The following is a 15,847-nucleotide window of genomic DNA, read 5'->3' as shown; positions in this document are numbered from 1 at the left end:
GGGTACAAGAGAAATGGAACAAGGGATGGGCCAGGAGTGGGACAAGGAACACAGCCAGTCCTGGGTGGAGATACAGCTGTCCAAGTGCCTGCAAAGATTTTTTCTTTATCTCTTTTTTGTTAAGTTTCATTTATTTATAACCTTGGACAGCTGCAGACAACACACGGAGCCCTGCTGGAGTTGCTTACCAGGCTTTCTTATTCAGAAGTTTATTTGAGATTATTAGCTTGTGAGATCACTTATAAAGGAACAATCAGATAGATTCAGGAAAATTAGAATCCCCTCTGCCCATGGTTACCCACTGCTGAGGCTGTAGGCGAATCTCTATGTACAAATCCGAGCACTCCACAATAAAAACCCGTTACTCCAATAATCTAACAGGGCTCCAGCCTACAGGGATCAGTCACGAAGCTGGTGGGGGTTATTTTGCTGCTTTTAATATTTGTTCATGCAAGGAAGCTTAGGTTCTTCAGCAGGGGTGAGCTGCAGTGCTGCCTGGGTGCTGTTGGACGTCGAGCCAAAGAGAACAGGATTTATGGATCTGACGTGGTTGAAATAATTTTCCAGCCTGCTCTACCCCCCTTCCGAGGGACTCTGATGGTGGTGGCAGCTCAGCCCTGGCTGATGCTCTGCAGTAAGGGAAGGGTACCAAGGGATGCCCACTGTTTACCGCCTTGGAAAAGCAATGTAAGAGCAGAAAAGAAATAGAGGGGAAAAAAAACAACGCAGGAGCTGGAGGGGCAGGGATGCTGAAGGCAACTACTGGCATCCTCTTCTACTCTCCTGTGGGGGAACAAGACCAGGTAGTCAGTAAAACAGCTCAAGGACTTCCCAAAATTCCTCTACCTTGCAACCTCCCCAGCAGTCCCCAGGACTCTGGGGACACTTGGACACTCACCTTTGCCTGCGTTCAGCTTAAGCATGTCCACCCCAGAGAAGATAATCTCCTCTGGATCTGCGGTGGCAGTGGCAGTGCTGGGAGCAGCAGTGCCTGCAAAGGGAGGGCAGGATGTGGCTGCTGGCCCCAGCGCTGCCCCATCACCCACGCCCATCCCTCTGCAGGGGCGGGCCTGCACCCACTGCTGAGCGGGGAGCAAGGGGGGCTCATGGAAAACCCTGCCTGCACACCTCAGCTCCAGCTACCTGGGGGAGGCTGTGGGTTTTGGGGTCCTCTCCAGCCTTTACATACTGGCACTGGATGGGTGAGGGGGCAGCCTAGATCCTCTCCTCTCCTCTCCTCTCCTCTCCTCTCCTCTCCTCTCCTCTCCTCTCCTCTCCTCTCCTCTCCTCTCCTCTCCTCTCCTCTCCTCTCCTCTCCTCTCCATCCCCTCCCTGGCAACCTACCGGGGCAGTCCAGCTTTCCCCGAGTCACAGTGCCCTCAATCTTGGTGCCGTTTTTGTAGGAGCACCAGCAGAAGCCAGTGGAGGAATGGCACTGCTTGGGCAGGTAGTCACCGTTCTCATCGCACTGTGGGTGGAAGCGGCCCAGCTGATCATCCCCAAAAGTGGCCTCTGCTTGGCACTTAGTTAGCACTAGGGCAATAGAACAGAGGGGACACTCCATCAGCCCCCAGGCCCTTGCCTTCAGCAGGAGATTCTATCCAGGAATAGTTAAAGGTGAACGAGCCCCTGCTCAGTGACCTTTCTGAAGCTCTTGGGCTAACCAGGGATGGAGGATTTGGGGTGGGGCTCCAGCCGTTCAGCCTTTTGTTCACCCCAAATGCCCTACAGACGGTGGGTAGAGATGCTCTGTGATGTCCTAACAGCCACGAAACAGGGGCTCCCCACAGAACAAATAGCTCCATGACTGGAGGGAGGGCTTGGTTCCCTGTGAGATGCCCCATGCCCCTCCCCAGCTCAGCGGTCCCATTCCCCAATACCTTTCTCCGCTGGGATTGTCTTGCGCTCCTCCGACTCGGCGTTCTTGGCCATCTCAAACAGCAGCCACTTGTGCATCCAGGACTCGAAGGACTGCAGGGAGAGGGTCCAGCACGTTAATGGGCATGGGGGGAGTTCACCCCAGGGGAGCCATGTCATGAGCTCTGGCTTGGGCAGGGAAGGTGGTGAACACCAGCCCTTTCTTTGGGGTGGGAGTATGCCGAGTCTGGCTAAAGCCAGGCTTTGTTTATCCCGGTGGAGATACCCCAGTCCCTCCCCAAAGCACTCCTGGACAGAAGGCAGGTGGGACAGGGTGACAGTGACAAGCACTGACCTTCCAGTCCACGTGAGTCATGGTGCTCCTCAGCCTCTTCAGGTTGTCCATCAGGTTGTCCTTCAGCTCCGGGAACATCCTGCTGGGGTCTGCTTGCTGCAGAGCAACCACCACCATGAGGGCAAAGAACAATGAGGGGGACGGGGTGGGGCTTGGAGCTCTGCTGGTTTCAGCCAGACACGCGGCAGGAGGTCAGGAGCTCCCAGCAGCTCTGAGCACCCTAAGAGAGCCCAGAGCAGTGCAGGAGACAGCTGTGGGGTGGGGGTGGAGCAGGGGACCTTACCAGCAGCAGGTGCTTCACTTGGTCCTCGGTTTTGTTGCTAGCAGGAGCCTTGATCTCAAGAGAAAAGGCAAAGGGGCAGTGTGAGCGTGGCAGCAAGGCCTGAGGGCAGCAGGCAGTGCCAGGCTGTGGTGATCTCTTATCTTACCGCAAGGTCTCCAAAGGGCGCAGGATGCAGGACGCTCATGACCAGAGGCGGGTTTGCCTTGGCCATCTTCATCTTATTCACTGGTTTGGCATCTGCCGAGGAAGGAGAATTGTGAGGGGCACCAGCCGGGTTGGATGGTCCAGGAGGGTCCAAGAGGGATTCATCCCTTCTCCCCCTCCACCTCCCACCACTCCGGTGCCCATGGGGGTACTGACTGGCAGGCAGCTTCCTCTGCAGCGCCTCCAGCTGCAGGTTCTGGGAGGTCTTGGTCAGCTTGCTGATCTGCCCGCTCTGCTGGTACACGAAGTAGATGGTGACAGCCTGGCCGGCGATGAGCAGGGCCACCAGGATGGAGAGCGTGGAGAAGGCGGCTTTGCGCCTCAGCGCAGACCTGCGGGACACGGACAGGGAGCTCAGCCAAGCACCGGCAGCAGGAGGTGACATCTTGCTGTCACCCCGTCCCGGCCCCAGACACTCCTGTCCCGGGGTTTGCAGCCAGACAAATGCAAATTCCCCCATCGCAGAGAGCAGAAGTGAAACTTCAGCAGGAGCCTCACGCCCCCACACCGGGAACAGAAACCCTCGGGGGGGTGGGGCGGGAGGAAGTGGGGACACGGGAGGGAGACCGAAGGGCACGTGGGTGGGGACAGGGTGCTGCCAGGGGATTTTGGGGAGCAGCATCACTCTGGCCATCGCCTTTTGCGGGCTGATGAAGCCGCTTGGAATCTCTCTAGTCCATGGGGCAGAGGACACGACTCGTGGGATGTTGGACTGCACTTAATATTTTAAAACGCAGTGCCAGGTCCTGCCCCGCTGGTGGCAGCGGCCCTGCCGAGGCGCAGCGGTGCCTGCGCCGCCCGGCCCGGGGACAAGTCCCGAACGGGACGCGCGGCGCGGGAGCCTGCCTGGTGACTGCTGACGTCACGGCTTCAGGGCTTCCGATTGGCTGAAAGTTTTTTTTGGGGGGGTGTCCCACCCTGCGGGTGGTGGGATATAGGGACGAGTCGGGACATGGGGGAGCAGCCCCACAAAGCCTCTTGGGTCCAGGGTCCGCTCCTGCCCCATGGTCGCGTCATCAGCCTGCCTGGCCCACAGCCTCTTTGCCACAAAGCTGCTTCCCCCGAAGCTTCAAGCCACGGCTCTCTGCCCCACCCTGTGAGCCCGGCCGCCCCATCGCCATGCCTGGTCCCCGGCGGCTCAGAGATGCAGTGAGCAGAGATGCGGTGTCACCCCGGCCGCTCCCAATCCCATAGCCACTCAATTCCCCCCATCCCACTGCCGCTCCATGCCTCCCATCCCGCAGCCACCCGATTCCCCCCTGTCCCACAGCCCGCCCCGTGCCTCACAGATATGTCCTGGCCCCTTCCACGGCCCTCTGAGCTCCACAGTGCCCCATTCCCACAGCCTGCGCCCCATCTTCTGCGCCATAGCCACTCTGCGTCCCTTTGACGCGACTGTATCCCCTTCCACCCCACAACCACGCAGCAGCCCCCTGCTCCACGTCCCCACAGTGCCCACTCCACCCTCCCCGTGTGCCCCATCCCCGTGTCCCCAGCAGTGGCACCTCTGGGTGTCCCCAACACTGAGCACCCCGCTGCCGCGGTCAGAGATGAGGTCTCGCTGCTCGTCAGCCATGGCTCCTCTGGGCTCCCCGAATGCAATGAGCACTCGGGGAGAGGCTTCTGGAAATACCCTCGGGTCCCCACCCTGCCCTGACACCCGGGGGGGGAAGCCAAAAAAGAAAGTCCCATTGGCTGCTGGCAGTTGCATCACTTGTTGTCAGGCAGAGCACTGCTCCAGAGGTCTCCGGTTCAGAAATGATGCTGGACACAGTCGTGAGCCCCACGGCAGCTCAGGGGGGCTTCACACCACACCACACCACGGGCAGGTCACGGTGCCCAGCCTGGTGACACCGGTGCCATGGGCCCAGAGGCTCTGGTACCCCTGAGGGGGCAGGAGGTGAGAAAAGGGAGGTGGCAGTGGGATGGGGGAGGTGAGAGGAAACGTGTGAGGAAGGAAGTGGGGTGCAGAGCCATGGGGAGGATCCCCCACACCAAAAGCTGAGCAGGACCTTTTGTGGGGACACAGTGTCAGGATACACCCCCTCCTCCCCTGCTGGGGAAAAGCTGCACTTGGGCCCAAGCCCCTCCTCGAGGGTCACTTTGGACCCTCCCTGTGTGGGGGTTCTTGGCCAGCACTTCTCAGGCTGAGGGGACGATCACTAAAGGATCAACGGCATTCAAGCCCTCCTTCCTTTCAGCACTACCCTCTTTGCTTTGCCTGAAGCAGCTTCCAGTGGCTGAACCCCCAAAGCCAAGAGAGGAGGAGCAGCCCCTCAAGGTGAGTGACCCCAAAGCACCAGTGGGAATGGGGCAGTGAGGGTCTCCGGCCCCCCACAGCCCTGCATGTGCTACATGGGCAGGGGCAGCCATCCACCCCGTAATGCTGGTTTTGGTGGTTTTACACAATGTCCCAGAGCAGCCCAGGGGTAACACACCCCCATGCCCACGCTGGGCCGAGGGTCACACTGAGCCCAGCACTAAGCTGGCTCCAGCAGCACCTTGACCATGGCAGAGTTCAGCCAAAAGTGAAACTGTGAATGTGGAATTAAAACCCTACCTAACCCCACCCAACCAGGCACCACTGGTCACCTGGAAAACCCACTGGGGTGAGCAGGGACATGTTGTTTCAGCAACTACATTTCTTTTCCTGATTCAGTCCTGAGCCTCCCAGGACAGCCCTGGGAGAGCAGACAAAGAGATCATTTCAGAGCACTTGCAGGAAGTTGGGCAGGGTCTCCTGGCAGTAGCTGTTCCTGGAGGAAATGTGGGATGATGCTCCTGCTTTCCAGGTGGGAAACTGCAGCCCCACACAGGGAACGGTTTTGGTGCCTGGAGCCTCGTCCCAGCCCCACAACCCAGCTGAGAAAGGCCTGGACACGCAGGGATGCACACAGCACCGGCCCAGGGGTGTCCATCAGCCTCACCCCAGGCCTGAAACAAAGCAGTATTTAGAAACCAACAGAGAGGTTTGAAAAGAAAATAAAAAGGGAGAGGAAATTGAGAGAAAAGGGAAAAAAGAGAAGTTAAAAACAAAGGGGAAGAAAAAAGGGGGGGAAAGGAAAGAACACAAATGCCTTCCATACATTTTTTGTCTCTCCCCTCATGGGCACTGGGACTTTTGGGGGACCCACAGGTTTTCCTCACAGCCCTAGCACCCACTCAGCTCCTTATTTTGGGGCCACAATCCCTGCCTCGAGGCCATGCTCCTGGTGCATTCGGTGAGTAGCCTGAGCCATAGGGGGAACCGGAGAAAATCTGAACAGGAACTTCACTAATGAAACCCCAGCGATTCCATGGAGCTGGGCTGGCTCTGCAAACCACAAACGTGGGTGCAAACCTGGGGGTGGGGAACAGCCCCCTTCCCAGGCAGGCTGAGCCCCTCGAGCCCCAGGAGGACTGTCAGCCCTAAGTCAGCCACTGCTGCACACGCAGACATTCCCAGTCAGCTCTTTAAGTGCTTCACACGCAGCTTTGTGCCCAGGGCTGTGACACCCGGTGTGTGCTCAGTCCGTGAATGGATTTTCCAGGGAGGACACAGACACTTTCAGAGAGCAGCTTCCATCCTGTCTGACCCTCCTCACTCTCCCATCGCCTGAGGCTGGCAATGAATTGTCACCACCCTGTTACCCCAAGGCTTTGTATTTGGTGCTGCCCATCAAAAAGTTTCACAAGTCTTTTTTGGGGACAAAAAGCCATCTGGAGCGAGGAGTGATTTCAAGACTCTGATGAGGACCAGGCCAACAGAGCAATTATTTCAGGCAGTGAGGTGGAATAAGCCAGCAGGCATTCACAGGAAGCCATTCATCACCAGCTGGGCCTGGTCTCGAAGCTCTCAGCCCCCAGACCCGGCACAAAGGTTTGAGGAACAGACCCACATTTCCCACCCACCCTGAGGTGTCACTCTCAACAGCACAGGATCAGCCCTGGGCAAACCTGAGGGAAAGGCTGAGCCACAGTTCTCACCAGTGACCATTGAGCGTGTCTGGGGATGGAGCACAGCCCCGAACAGCCCCATGCCCTGCACAGGATGAGCATCCCTGCCAGGGTGACACAGCGTGGGCAGGCACAGCGTCCCCCACCCATGCAACCCAGAAGCCATCACCCAGCTACAGGGGGGTGCAGGTGATTCAGTTCCTCATTCAAGACAAGCCAGTTGGGTCAGGCCAGAGACTGTCAAGAGGCAGGAGATCCATCCATGCCACTCTGACAGGAGAGCCTTTCCCTCCAGAAAATCCCAGGACAGGAAGCTGCCCTATGCTGGGGCTTTGGTTTCTCTTCCTCATTCATCATTTCCTCTTTGGGGTTATGCATAAACACAGGAAGCTGCTTCAAAGACGTCAGGTTGGCTAAGAAATCAAAGAAATTTTTGCCTTTATTTGTGCAGCAAACCCAGGCACCAGCCTGCCCATGGCACAGCACTGCCAGGGCAGCACATGGCACGGGCTGGGTGCACAGTGACTCGGCTCAGCCAGCCCTGTGTGCACCTGCAGGGCTCCATCTTCCAAGGATTAAGGGTTAATAGAGTAAATCCACCTTCCCATGGAGCAGACACCTTTGCTTTTCTACATGTGCTTTATAAATCAGCAGGGCTGAACCAGCCTGAACCAGGGCGGGCAGCAGAGGGAGTGAGTGGAAACATCTTCCCCTGCACCAAGAGATGAGCAGAGTCGGCTGAGCTTTTGCCACAGCAAAGGTCCTGTGTTGGATTTTTGCTGTAGGGCTCTCCCCAAATGTGCCCAGTGAATCAGCCACGGTGATGTCCCCTAGGACAGAGAACACACAGAATCACAGAATGACCAGGTTGGAAGAGACCTTTAAGGTCATTAAGTCCAACCCATGCCCTAACACCTCAACTAAATCATAGCACCGAGTGTTATATCCAATCCTTTCTAAACACATCCAGGGATGGTGACTCCACCACCTCCCCAGGCAGATCATTCCAGTACTTTATCATTTTCCATGAAAAACTTTTTGCTAATATCCAACCTATACTTCCCTTGGTGCAGCTTAAGACTGCGTCCTGTCGTTCTGTCAGCTGCTGCCTGGAGAAAGAGACCAACCCCAGCTGACCACAGCCACCCTTCAGGAGGTTGTAGAGAGTGACAAGGTCACCTCTGAGTCTCCTTTTCTCCAGGCTGAACAACCATGGCTCCCTCAGCCATTCCTCACAGGGTTTGTGTCCCAAGCCCCTCACCAGCACCGGTGACTCCTCTGGATGCACTCAAGGGTCTCAATGTCCTTCCTAAACTAAGGGGTCAGAACTGGACACAGCACTCAGTGTCCATCCTAAACTGAGGGGTCAGAGCTGGACACAGCACTCAGTGTCCATCCTAAACTGAGGGGTCAGAACAGGACACAGCACTCAGTGTCCATCCTAAACTGAGGGGGTCAGAGCTGGACACAGCACTCAATGTCCATCCTAAACTGAGGGGTCAGAGCTGGACACAGCACTCAGTGTCCATCCTAAACTGAGGGGACAGAGCTGGACACAGCACTCGAGGTGCAGCCTCACCAGTGCCGAGTACAGGGGCAGAATGACCTCCCTGCTCCTGCTGGCCACACCATTCCTGATCCAGGCCAGGTGCCATTGGCCTTCTTGGCCACCTGGGCACACCCTGGCTCATGTCCAGCTGCTGTCACCAGTACCCTCAGGTCCCTTTCTGCCTGGGCACTGTCCAACCACACAGTCCCCAGCCTATAACGCTGCAGGGGGTTATTGCGGCCAAAATGCAGGACTCAGGACTTGGACTTACTAAACTTCATCTCGGACTCAGTCCGTCCATCCAACTATTCCATGTCTCTCTGCGGAGTCCTCCTACTGCTCAACAGTTCAAGAACACACTCCCAGTTTAGTGGCATCCGCAAATTTACTAATGAAAGACTCAATACCCTCATCCCTGTCATCAATAAAAAAATTGATCAGAACTGGCCCCAGCACAGACCCCTGAGGGGCACCACTGGTGACTGGCTGCCACTGTTCACCACCACTCTCTGGGCTACATATAAAATAACAAATAAAACACTACAGTTGTGCCAAGGGAAATGCTGGCTTAGGAACTGAAGCCCAGGCAGAAAGAGGAAGTGATGCATTAAGCAACATTTTGCAGAAAACCCAGGAGCAGTTGCTGACTCCCAGTCCAGCTTTCTTTTCCAGGAGATGCAAGGGGTCATGACTCATTTTGAAAGCAGCTTTTGCTACATGAAGCCCAAGACCCCTGTGGCTTTGGATCAGCCAGCCTGGCTCCCCTCCAAGCCAGAGGCTCAGCTCCAGAGCACAAGCCATCTGTGGACAGAATGAAACTGAAGCCCCTTGACTTCTGAGTTCACCCCAGTAAGAAAACACAGAGCTAACAGAGGTTTAAGAGAGCTTTAATAACACAAGGTGCTGCGCTGGTTACAGACGACGTCCACGGCGACCACCCTTCCTGCGAGTGCTGTCGGAGGGGATGGGGGTGACATCCTCTGCAGGGAGAAAATCCAGAACACAGTTACCTTCCAGAGGTACCCCCAGAAACCACCTGGGCACAGACATCACCCAACACCTCAGCACCTGGACACCACAGGAGCCACACATGCAGAAGGAACTCTCCGTGGAGTGAAGGGAACTTGCCACAGGCCCTGAACCCAGGGCTTTAACACTTAGCAAGCAGAAATCCCCATTTTCCACCCCACTTAAACCAAGGAGTCACAGCATTTCAAAAGAACCGCAGGAGGCCTGAAGAATTTTCAGCACAACCACCACCACGGTATCTGTGACTTCCCCATGAAGTTCAGGACTCTCCCTACAGCTGGAGAACTCCATTATTACTGAATCATCGAGACCAAGGTTTTTTTGGTGTCTGAACAGCCATGTGACATCAGAGCAGCAGCATCCAGCTCCAAGCTGGGGTTTGCCCTGCATGCAGAAACCTGGGTTCCGAGTACTGCTCTTATCCCCTACTGGTGAACTGTCAATTTAAGGATCCGTTTACATGGAATCCTTTCACTGGTGCCATCTAAGCGACCAAGAGCATCTCAAAGCTAAGATCAAGCAGCACAGATACCTACAAAGTTCATTTCTCTAAATAATCCCATTTTTCCTCACTCACCAATGCGGCCGATCTTCATCCCAGAGCGGGCCAGAGCTCTCAGGGCTGACTGGGCACCGGGTCCAGGAGTCTTGGTCCTGGAGAAGAGGCAGAATCAACAACCCCTTTCATGACCCAGAAGCTGAACAGAGTTTACACACAGCCAGCAATATGAAAGTCACACTTTGCCCGTGCCAAACCACTCTCCTCGTGTTCCACACCCATTCACCATCGGCGCCCCAGCCCTCCTGCTGTACCTGTTGCCCCCAGTGGCACGCAGCTTGATGTGCAGGGCGGTGATGCCCAGCTCCTTGCACCTCTGGGCAACGTCCTGGGCTGCCAGCATGGCCGCGTAGGGAGAGGACTCGTCTCTGTCTGCCTTCACCTTCATCCCCCCGGTCACACGGCAGATGGTTTCCCTACAGAAGGAAAAGGTGATGCTCAAAAGGAAAGCCATTCCTTGCTCCGCCCCCAAAGCAGAAGCTGAGTGCAGTCAGAACCTGTTATTCCCAACGTTACCAGATCAATAAGCCACGCAATACCCTGAACACCATCTTGGTCAGAGGAGCTCACCAAGCCACCCAGCTCACGTACATGCACCATGCACGGAGCCCGGCAGAAACTCAAGGATTTTGGTGGAACCTCTTGCCAAAGCCAGTTTCAACTTTCACACCCGAAGGAGCTGGGCACTGCAGCGAGGCGATGCCCGTCCCATACTCACTTGCCAGACAAATCGGTCACGTGGACAAAAGTGTCATTGAAGGAGGCAAAGATGTGGCAGACTCCAAACACATTCTCTCCTTCAGCAACCTGTGGTCCCAAGCTGATGACCTGCTCTTCCTTCTTCTCCTTGCCCTTACGAGGTGCCATTTCTGAACGACGACAAAAGAGATGTATGAGTGTTGGTAGTTTCTCAGCATTGTTAAAGGATTTGATGAAATTCCTGCTATTTCAACCTTTTGCCAAGCAAGAAAAATGAGTTATCACTGGCAAAACACAGGTACATTCCTCATAAGCCCCAGGATTCCCAGCTTTGCTGCATCCCGGCACACAGGTCATCACCTACAGCTGCTCAGTGGAGTCTCTCCTGCTGCACTTCATGGCAGCTGATGTCCCCAGACTCCACCACAGCAGTGTACAAGGGAGCTCCTTTTCTGGATAACCACCAACGCTGAGCATTTCCCCTTGTTTATGTGGGTTTATAGAAAGAAAATACCAAACCAAACAATTACTGCAGACCCAGTACTGTCAGTAAGCCCCGAGTCCTCAAACTTTTCGAGTACCAGCTTGAGCTCTTCCATGTTATTAGTTTCCCACCCGCATCCTTGGGACTAGCCCAGCTAAGTCTCCTGCCCCTGAAGCCCACACCCAGCGATGGGAGACAGCACCAGTAGCGCTCGGCTGTGCTCGGTTTGATGGCCGGGGATCCTGCGCATCCGCTCCCAAGCATAGAAGAACGGTTCCCTATTGCCCTCTTCTGCCAAACTCCTGCTACAGCCGGCACCCGGCACAAGGGAGATGTCCGGCCACCGTACCGAGGTAACCGACCCCAAAACAACCCACGTTCATCCTCGGCGGTGCCCTCTCCACCAACAGCCCTGAGCACTGTAACACCGATTTACATCAGCGTCTGCGCGGCCACTCCGACAGCACCGCATCCCCGTCTCGGCACATCCATGGCGCACGGGCTCCACGGACAGCGCCGTCCCCAGCCCAGCGAGGCCAACACGGCAGACGCAGCACAGGCTGTACCGCCGACATCGAGCTCCGAGCGACGAACGCGCCGCGTTTCACCGCGGCCCCGACAGCTCAGGGTCCGGGGCAGGGCCGGCCCGGGGCCCGGCACCCGCAGCCAGGCGCTCCGCTACTCCAGCCCGCGGCTCTCCCGCGGCCCACGGCCCCGCTCGGCCGAGCGCGCCTCCCCCGCGCCGAGCGCGCTGCCCCGCGCAGCCCCGGTCCCGCGAGGGCGGGCGGCGGGCGCGGAGGCCGCGGCGAGGCGCGGGCGGGCGGATGGCGGCGGATGGCGGCGGATGCGGCGCGGCCCGGACTCACCTACCCGTCTGCTCCGGCAGCCGCCGCGGAAAGGAAGCGGCGGGGTCAGGGGGCGGGGGTCACCGCCTGGCCCGGAAGGGATGGCGGGAGGCGGTGTGTCCGCTGCCGCAGGCGCGGGGCTGTGTCCCGATGGCAATCCCGATCCCTCCGGGCCGGCCCAAACCGTGACCGTCTCTGCCGAGGCCAAACCGGGCCGATCTCCCCAGGACGGCGCGGCCGCCTCTCCCCTCACACAAGTCTCCCTCCGGCCCGACCTTCCCAAGATGGCGGCGGCCTCACACCACCACCACCCCCCTTCCCCCGGCTCCCTCCCCAAGATGGCGGCGGGCGTGGTGGGTGTTTGCGCTGCATACACAGCCGGTCTGGGAGAGCTTTGGAAACGAACCGGTTTAAAAAACAACTGGAGGGAAATGAGTGTAATTCCAGCAAGCGTCATGCTTCCCCCCAGCTACGCTGCTGCTGTCGGCTCTGCCCTAGCTTAGCTAGAGCCAAGATGGGGCCCAGGCCTTTCCCCCTTGCTCTGCTGTCGGAGCTGAGCACGGTGAGGGGTCCTGGGGGTCTCCAGGCAGCTGTTTGTCCTTGCCCCGAGCTCAGACGGGAGCCCTGACTGCGAGGAGGTGTTTGGGAATCCACCCACAAGAGAGTGTTTGTGATGGTTTTGAGTTTTTGTCTGTCACAGTTGGGTATCAATACTGGATCAATACCCATATTTCTTTAATAAATCAGTTCAATATGTGTAAGTGGGGCATTTTCATCAAGCAGGAGAGGTTTCAATTGTAGCGATTCTCTCAGGAGCTCTAGCAGCTAATGGGAGAAGCAGAGACTGCAGCTGTAAACCATGAGCGATGGTGCAGAAACACCTCCCTGATCAGGTCTGTTCCACCTCGACGAAGAGAATGTCAATTTGTAAATTTTTACATAAAGGTAGTCCAACAAGGCAATATTTTCTGTTTCCAAGTGATTTAAAAAGTGCTCAGGAGAGTAAGGACCAAAACCCTTCAGAAGAGAGGCACAATGAAATTGAGTTTATATTGCTGACAAGATGCTTCCTGGGCATGATCCTGCCCTGCTTCCAGCTGCTTCAGCTGGTGCTGAGCTGCCTCTGGGAAACAGAGAGCTCTGAGCCGCATGTGGCTGGGGTGTGAGCGGCAGAGCAGGAGCACCCGTGGGTCCCCACATGGAAACACCTGACCCTCAGATCTGCACCCACAATTGTGCTCAGAGCTGGGCTGATGGAGGAGAAGCAGCTGCACAAGGGAGGCTCCTTATAACAGCGCTGCTAGTGAGGCTGAGCGGTCCAAAGGCCTGAAAACATCTGCAGGGAGGGTCTAGCGCCTCTGCTTGACTGATAGTATTTGGTGCTGGCCCATCAGAAACTTCTGCCTCCCTTCTCACTTCCATCACCTCTGCAGCTGTGGGGTGCTATGTGTTTTTAGGGTAGCGTCCACTGCCCATATTGCCCATCCAGATCTCCCATACCTTTTTCTTTCTCTGGCCAAGCATTCTAGGATGGAAACCTCTGGGCTGCCACCAGGAAAAGAAGTTTGGTCCTTAAGGCTCCCTGTCCCCCTGTGCCGCCCTCACCCGTGCTGGGATTTTTACCTGGGAAAGCTCTCTGTGCTCAGGGATGCCGCTGTAACCCGCGTTTTGACCCCGTGGAACACCGTCAGTTGCCCCTGTGTTTGATACACTTTTGCCACTGCATCAGTGATCTTCCTGTTTGAATATTGAAGGAGAGGCTTTTAAGATACACACTGGCAGAGCTGCTGTAATTCCAGCCGGGAGCTCCAGTGACAGCGGCTGTGGCCTGATTTGGAGGAAAGGGGAAGGAAAGAGTCAGCAGCAGGGAGTGCTGCAGAGGTCGGAGCATCAGGACCTGTGTGTTGTGGGTGCCCTGTCTGAGGAGGAGCCCGGGGATGGTGAGGAGTGCACAGGCACCCAGGCAGGGTAAGTTTGTCCCTCCGGAGCCACGTGTGCAGCGCTGCCAGGGACAATCCTCCAGAAGGACTGTACGAGCCTGTAGATATTCCCCTGGAACAGATGCGAGCCAGAGGCAAGGAAACAGACATGCCTCCACTTATGGGCAACAGCCTGAAATAACCATATGAGCTGCTAAAAGAGCTAACCCACTGGTTCAAAATCCTGCGCTTCCCTCAGCACCAAAGCTGCCGGGAGACAGAGTGCTCCCAGTCTCTCCAGCCTCTGAGCAGGATGGAGCTTTCTCCACTCCCTGGGACACATTCTTCCCTTTCACTTTGCCCTGCACTAGTCCTGGCGTGTCTGCAAGGGAGCTGCCTGCCCTGCAAAATGTTCCTGCGGCTTGAATACCAGCTCCAGCTAGGCTGTCCTACTGCTGAGGACAGAGCTGAGAGCCTGCCCTGGCTGGGATAAGAAGGGAGGCACCCAGCAGGGGCCGCAAGGATTGCATCCTCCAGCCTGGCTGGGAAGGATGCTCAGGCCACTGTGGGGTCAGTGCCAGAGATGATGTGTATTTGCTTTGAGAAATCCCCCAGATTTAGTTCCTTAATGGGTAATTAACATTCCAGCTGCTCTTTGGTAATAGCCTCTCCAGCCCATGGGAAACCCACAGACACGGTGACGCTGCAGGCAGATTTCATAACTCAGCCGGTGACTAAACAAAAAGACCAGGCAAATGGGAATGCTGCTCCTAACATCTCCTGCCGGGATTTGGCCCTGGAGTAAAGTGGTTCAGGCTGAGAGGGTTCAGTGGGAAGTCACTGGCCTGACCTGCAAAGGCCCCAGCTCCAAGCTTTCTACAAGACGGAATTTTTGGTGCTCAAATATTGCTGTTTTCATGACTGTGACTTGCTCCCACGAGCCATGGACCAATGGCCTTACTGGTGGCCTTGAAATAGAGACTGGAACTGGAAGAGACCAAAATTCCCCCTGCAGTGGGCTGAATCCCAGCTGTCTGCCTGATACAGAGCAGGGTCTGCAGTTGAGGCACTCTAATGGACCTCTCAAAATGAAATCTCTCCTCTAACAGCCATGGCAAAGAGACATTTGGGGTCCCAAATGCACCATTCACAGGTAAACCCAAAAAACAAAAAACCCAAACTTTTCCATTTGCTTTTAAGGCCATTTTTAGTTTCAAGAAGGGCAGTTGGTGCATGCACACATGTAAAACGATGTGTCAGAAACAGGCGTAAGAAGATTAAAACAGGAATCTCCAATGCTGAAGTTAAAGCACTTAAGGAATTGGCAAAGACTTCAAGAGAGAGTTTCTGGTCCTAATGAAGTTGGTGGAAGTGCTGCCATGGACTTCAAGGGGACCATAATGTGGCTGTAACTCAGTAGGGAGCTGGAAGTGTTGATTAATAAATTGGAAACAATGCGGAGAAAAGCCACTGAACTGCTTTCTGACAGATGTGCTGAAGAAGAGCCTGTAGCTTAAAGCACGCAGGAAAGGAATTGGTTTCCTTTGTGTTTGCAAACAGAAGACAGGCAAGAAAAAAAGCTACCTGATACTCATGTAAAATGGCAGAGCTGGTATTAATAAATCCCAGTGCCTTTCTGAGCAGCTGTTTCCAGTGAGTAGTTTTTTTCTTTTAAAAAAAAAAAAAAAAAGTATTCACAAATGCCAGACCTAGAATTCAACAAATTCCTTTTTCTCAGAAGAAATTATTCAGTGGAAAAGTTTACTGCTTGAGATTGTGGATTCTGCAGATTGTTCTTGGAGTTTGGTGTGTGCCTTTGATTACTCATTGCTGGCTTTTTGCTCAATGATTTGTGCATGAATCTCCTCTGGCAGAGGTTAGCATGGCCTCAGAACACTGTTCCCAGGAGAAAGACTTTTTTTTCAGGCTGAGTTTGCAAATCATTTAAGGCTGAAAAAAATAATCCCTTTAATACCCTTTACAGCAGTTCACAGCTGAAAAACTTGCTGTTTGTCCTATTTCGTTTTCTGTGCTTTCAAGTAACTTTGGCATTTGCAAAATATTCAGGGATCTTCAGAGAAAATGCTTGTGAGGAAAGTGAAATGTTTAAGGATAAGAAGTCTTTGAC

General features: G+C 55.3%; 2 protein-coding genes across 6 annotated transcripts; both read right to left on the bottom strand.

Annotated features, from left to right (window-relative positions):
- Window positions 1–180: 180 nt before the first annotated feature.
- Window positions 181–4,333, bottom strand: CD74 (CD74 molecule). 3 transcript variants are annotated; one of them, XM_040078233.2, is made up of 9 exons: window positions 4,205–4,333; window positions 2,856–3,031; window positions 2,641–2,732; window positions 2,496–2,549; window positions 2,213–2,308; window positions 1,881–1,971; window positions 1,345–1,533; window positions 899–991; window positions 181–783 (listed from the first exon to the last, which is right to left on the bottom strand). In XM_040078233.2, exons 1-9 carry the CDS (start codon window positions 4,273–4,275, stop codon window positions 776–778), a joined length of 870 nt encoding a protein of 289 aa, XP_039934167.1. In that variant the 5' UTR covers window positions 4,276–4,333; the 3' UTR covers window positions 181–775. The 3 variants fall into 3 exon arrangements, with proteins under 3 accessions (XP_039934167.1, XP_039934168.1, XP_039934169.1); XM_040078234.1 differs by having other exon boundaries at window positions 2,496–2,543; XM_040078235.2 differs by lacking the exon at window positions 1,345–1,533.
- A 4,722-nt stretch (window positions 4,334–9,055) lies between these two features.
- RPS14 (ribosomal protein S14) lies at window positions 9,056–12,097 on the bottom strand. 3 transcript variants are annotated; one of them, XM_040078162.1, is made up of 5 exons: window positions 11,822–12,097; window positions 10,491–10,641; window positions 10,027–10,188; window positions 9,791–9,867; window positions 9,056–9,164 (listed from the first exon to the last, which is right to left on the bottom strand). In XM_040078162.1, the coding sequence occupies exons 2-5, from the start codon at window positions 10,637–10,639 to the stop codon at window positions 9,097–9,099; spliced, it is 456 nt and encodes a 151-aa protein (XP_039934096.1). In that variant the 5' UTR covers window positions 10,640–10,641; window positions 11,822–12,097; the 3' UTR covers window positions 9,056–9,096. The 3 variants fall into 3 exon arrangements, with proteins under 3 accessions (XP_039934096.1, XP_039934097.1, XP_039934098.1); XM_040078163.1 differs by having other exon boundaries at window positions 11,826–11,975; XM_040078164.1 differs by having other exon boundaries at window positions 11,392–11,827.
- Window positions 12,098–15,847: the final 3,750 nt, after the last annotated feature.

This window comes from Hirundo rustica, chromosome 14 (assembly GCF_015227805.2).
Source record: "Hirundo rustica isolate bHirRus1 chromosome 14, bHirRus1.pri.v3, whole genome shotgun sequence".
NCBI classification, from domain to species: domain Eukaryota; kingdom Metazoa; phylum Chordata; class Aves; order Passeriformes; family Hirundinidae; genus Hirundo; species Hirundo rustica.
This window is presented reverse-complemented; position numbering and strand designations above follow the sequence as displayed.

What these genes read in the sequence shown, in the direction of transcription:
- RPS14 (XM_040078162.1), bottom strand. Translation starts at nt 10,639, where the DNA reads ATGGCACCTCGTAAGGGCAAGGAGAAGAAGGAAGAGCAGGTCATCAGC. An exon ending in GTGACCGATTTGTCTGGCAA is followed by an intron (nt 10,189 to 10,490) that starts GTGAGTATGGGA and finishes TTCCTTCTGTAG; the next exon opens with GGAAACCATCTGCCGTGTGA. An exon ending in CGTGCCACTGGGGGCAACAG is followed by an intron (nt 9,868 to 10,026) that starts GTACAGCAGGAG and finishes CCTCTTCTCCAG; the next exon opens with GACCAAGACTCCTGGACCCG.
- CD74 (XM_040078233.2), bottom strand. Translation starts at nt 4,275, where the DNA reads ATGGCTGACGAGCAGCGAGACCTCATCTCTGACCGCGGCAGCGGGGTG. An exon ending in CGCCCTTTGGAGACCTTGCG is followed by an intron (nt 2,550 to 2,640) that starts GTAAGATAAGAG and finishes TTTTCTCTTGAG; the next exon opens with ATCAAGGCTCCTGCTAGCAA. An exon ending in TGACTCACGTGGACTGGAAG is followed by an intron (nt 1,972 to 2,212) that starts GTCAGTGCTTGT and finishes CTCTCCCTGCAG; the next exon opens with TCCTTCGAGTCCTGGATGCA.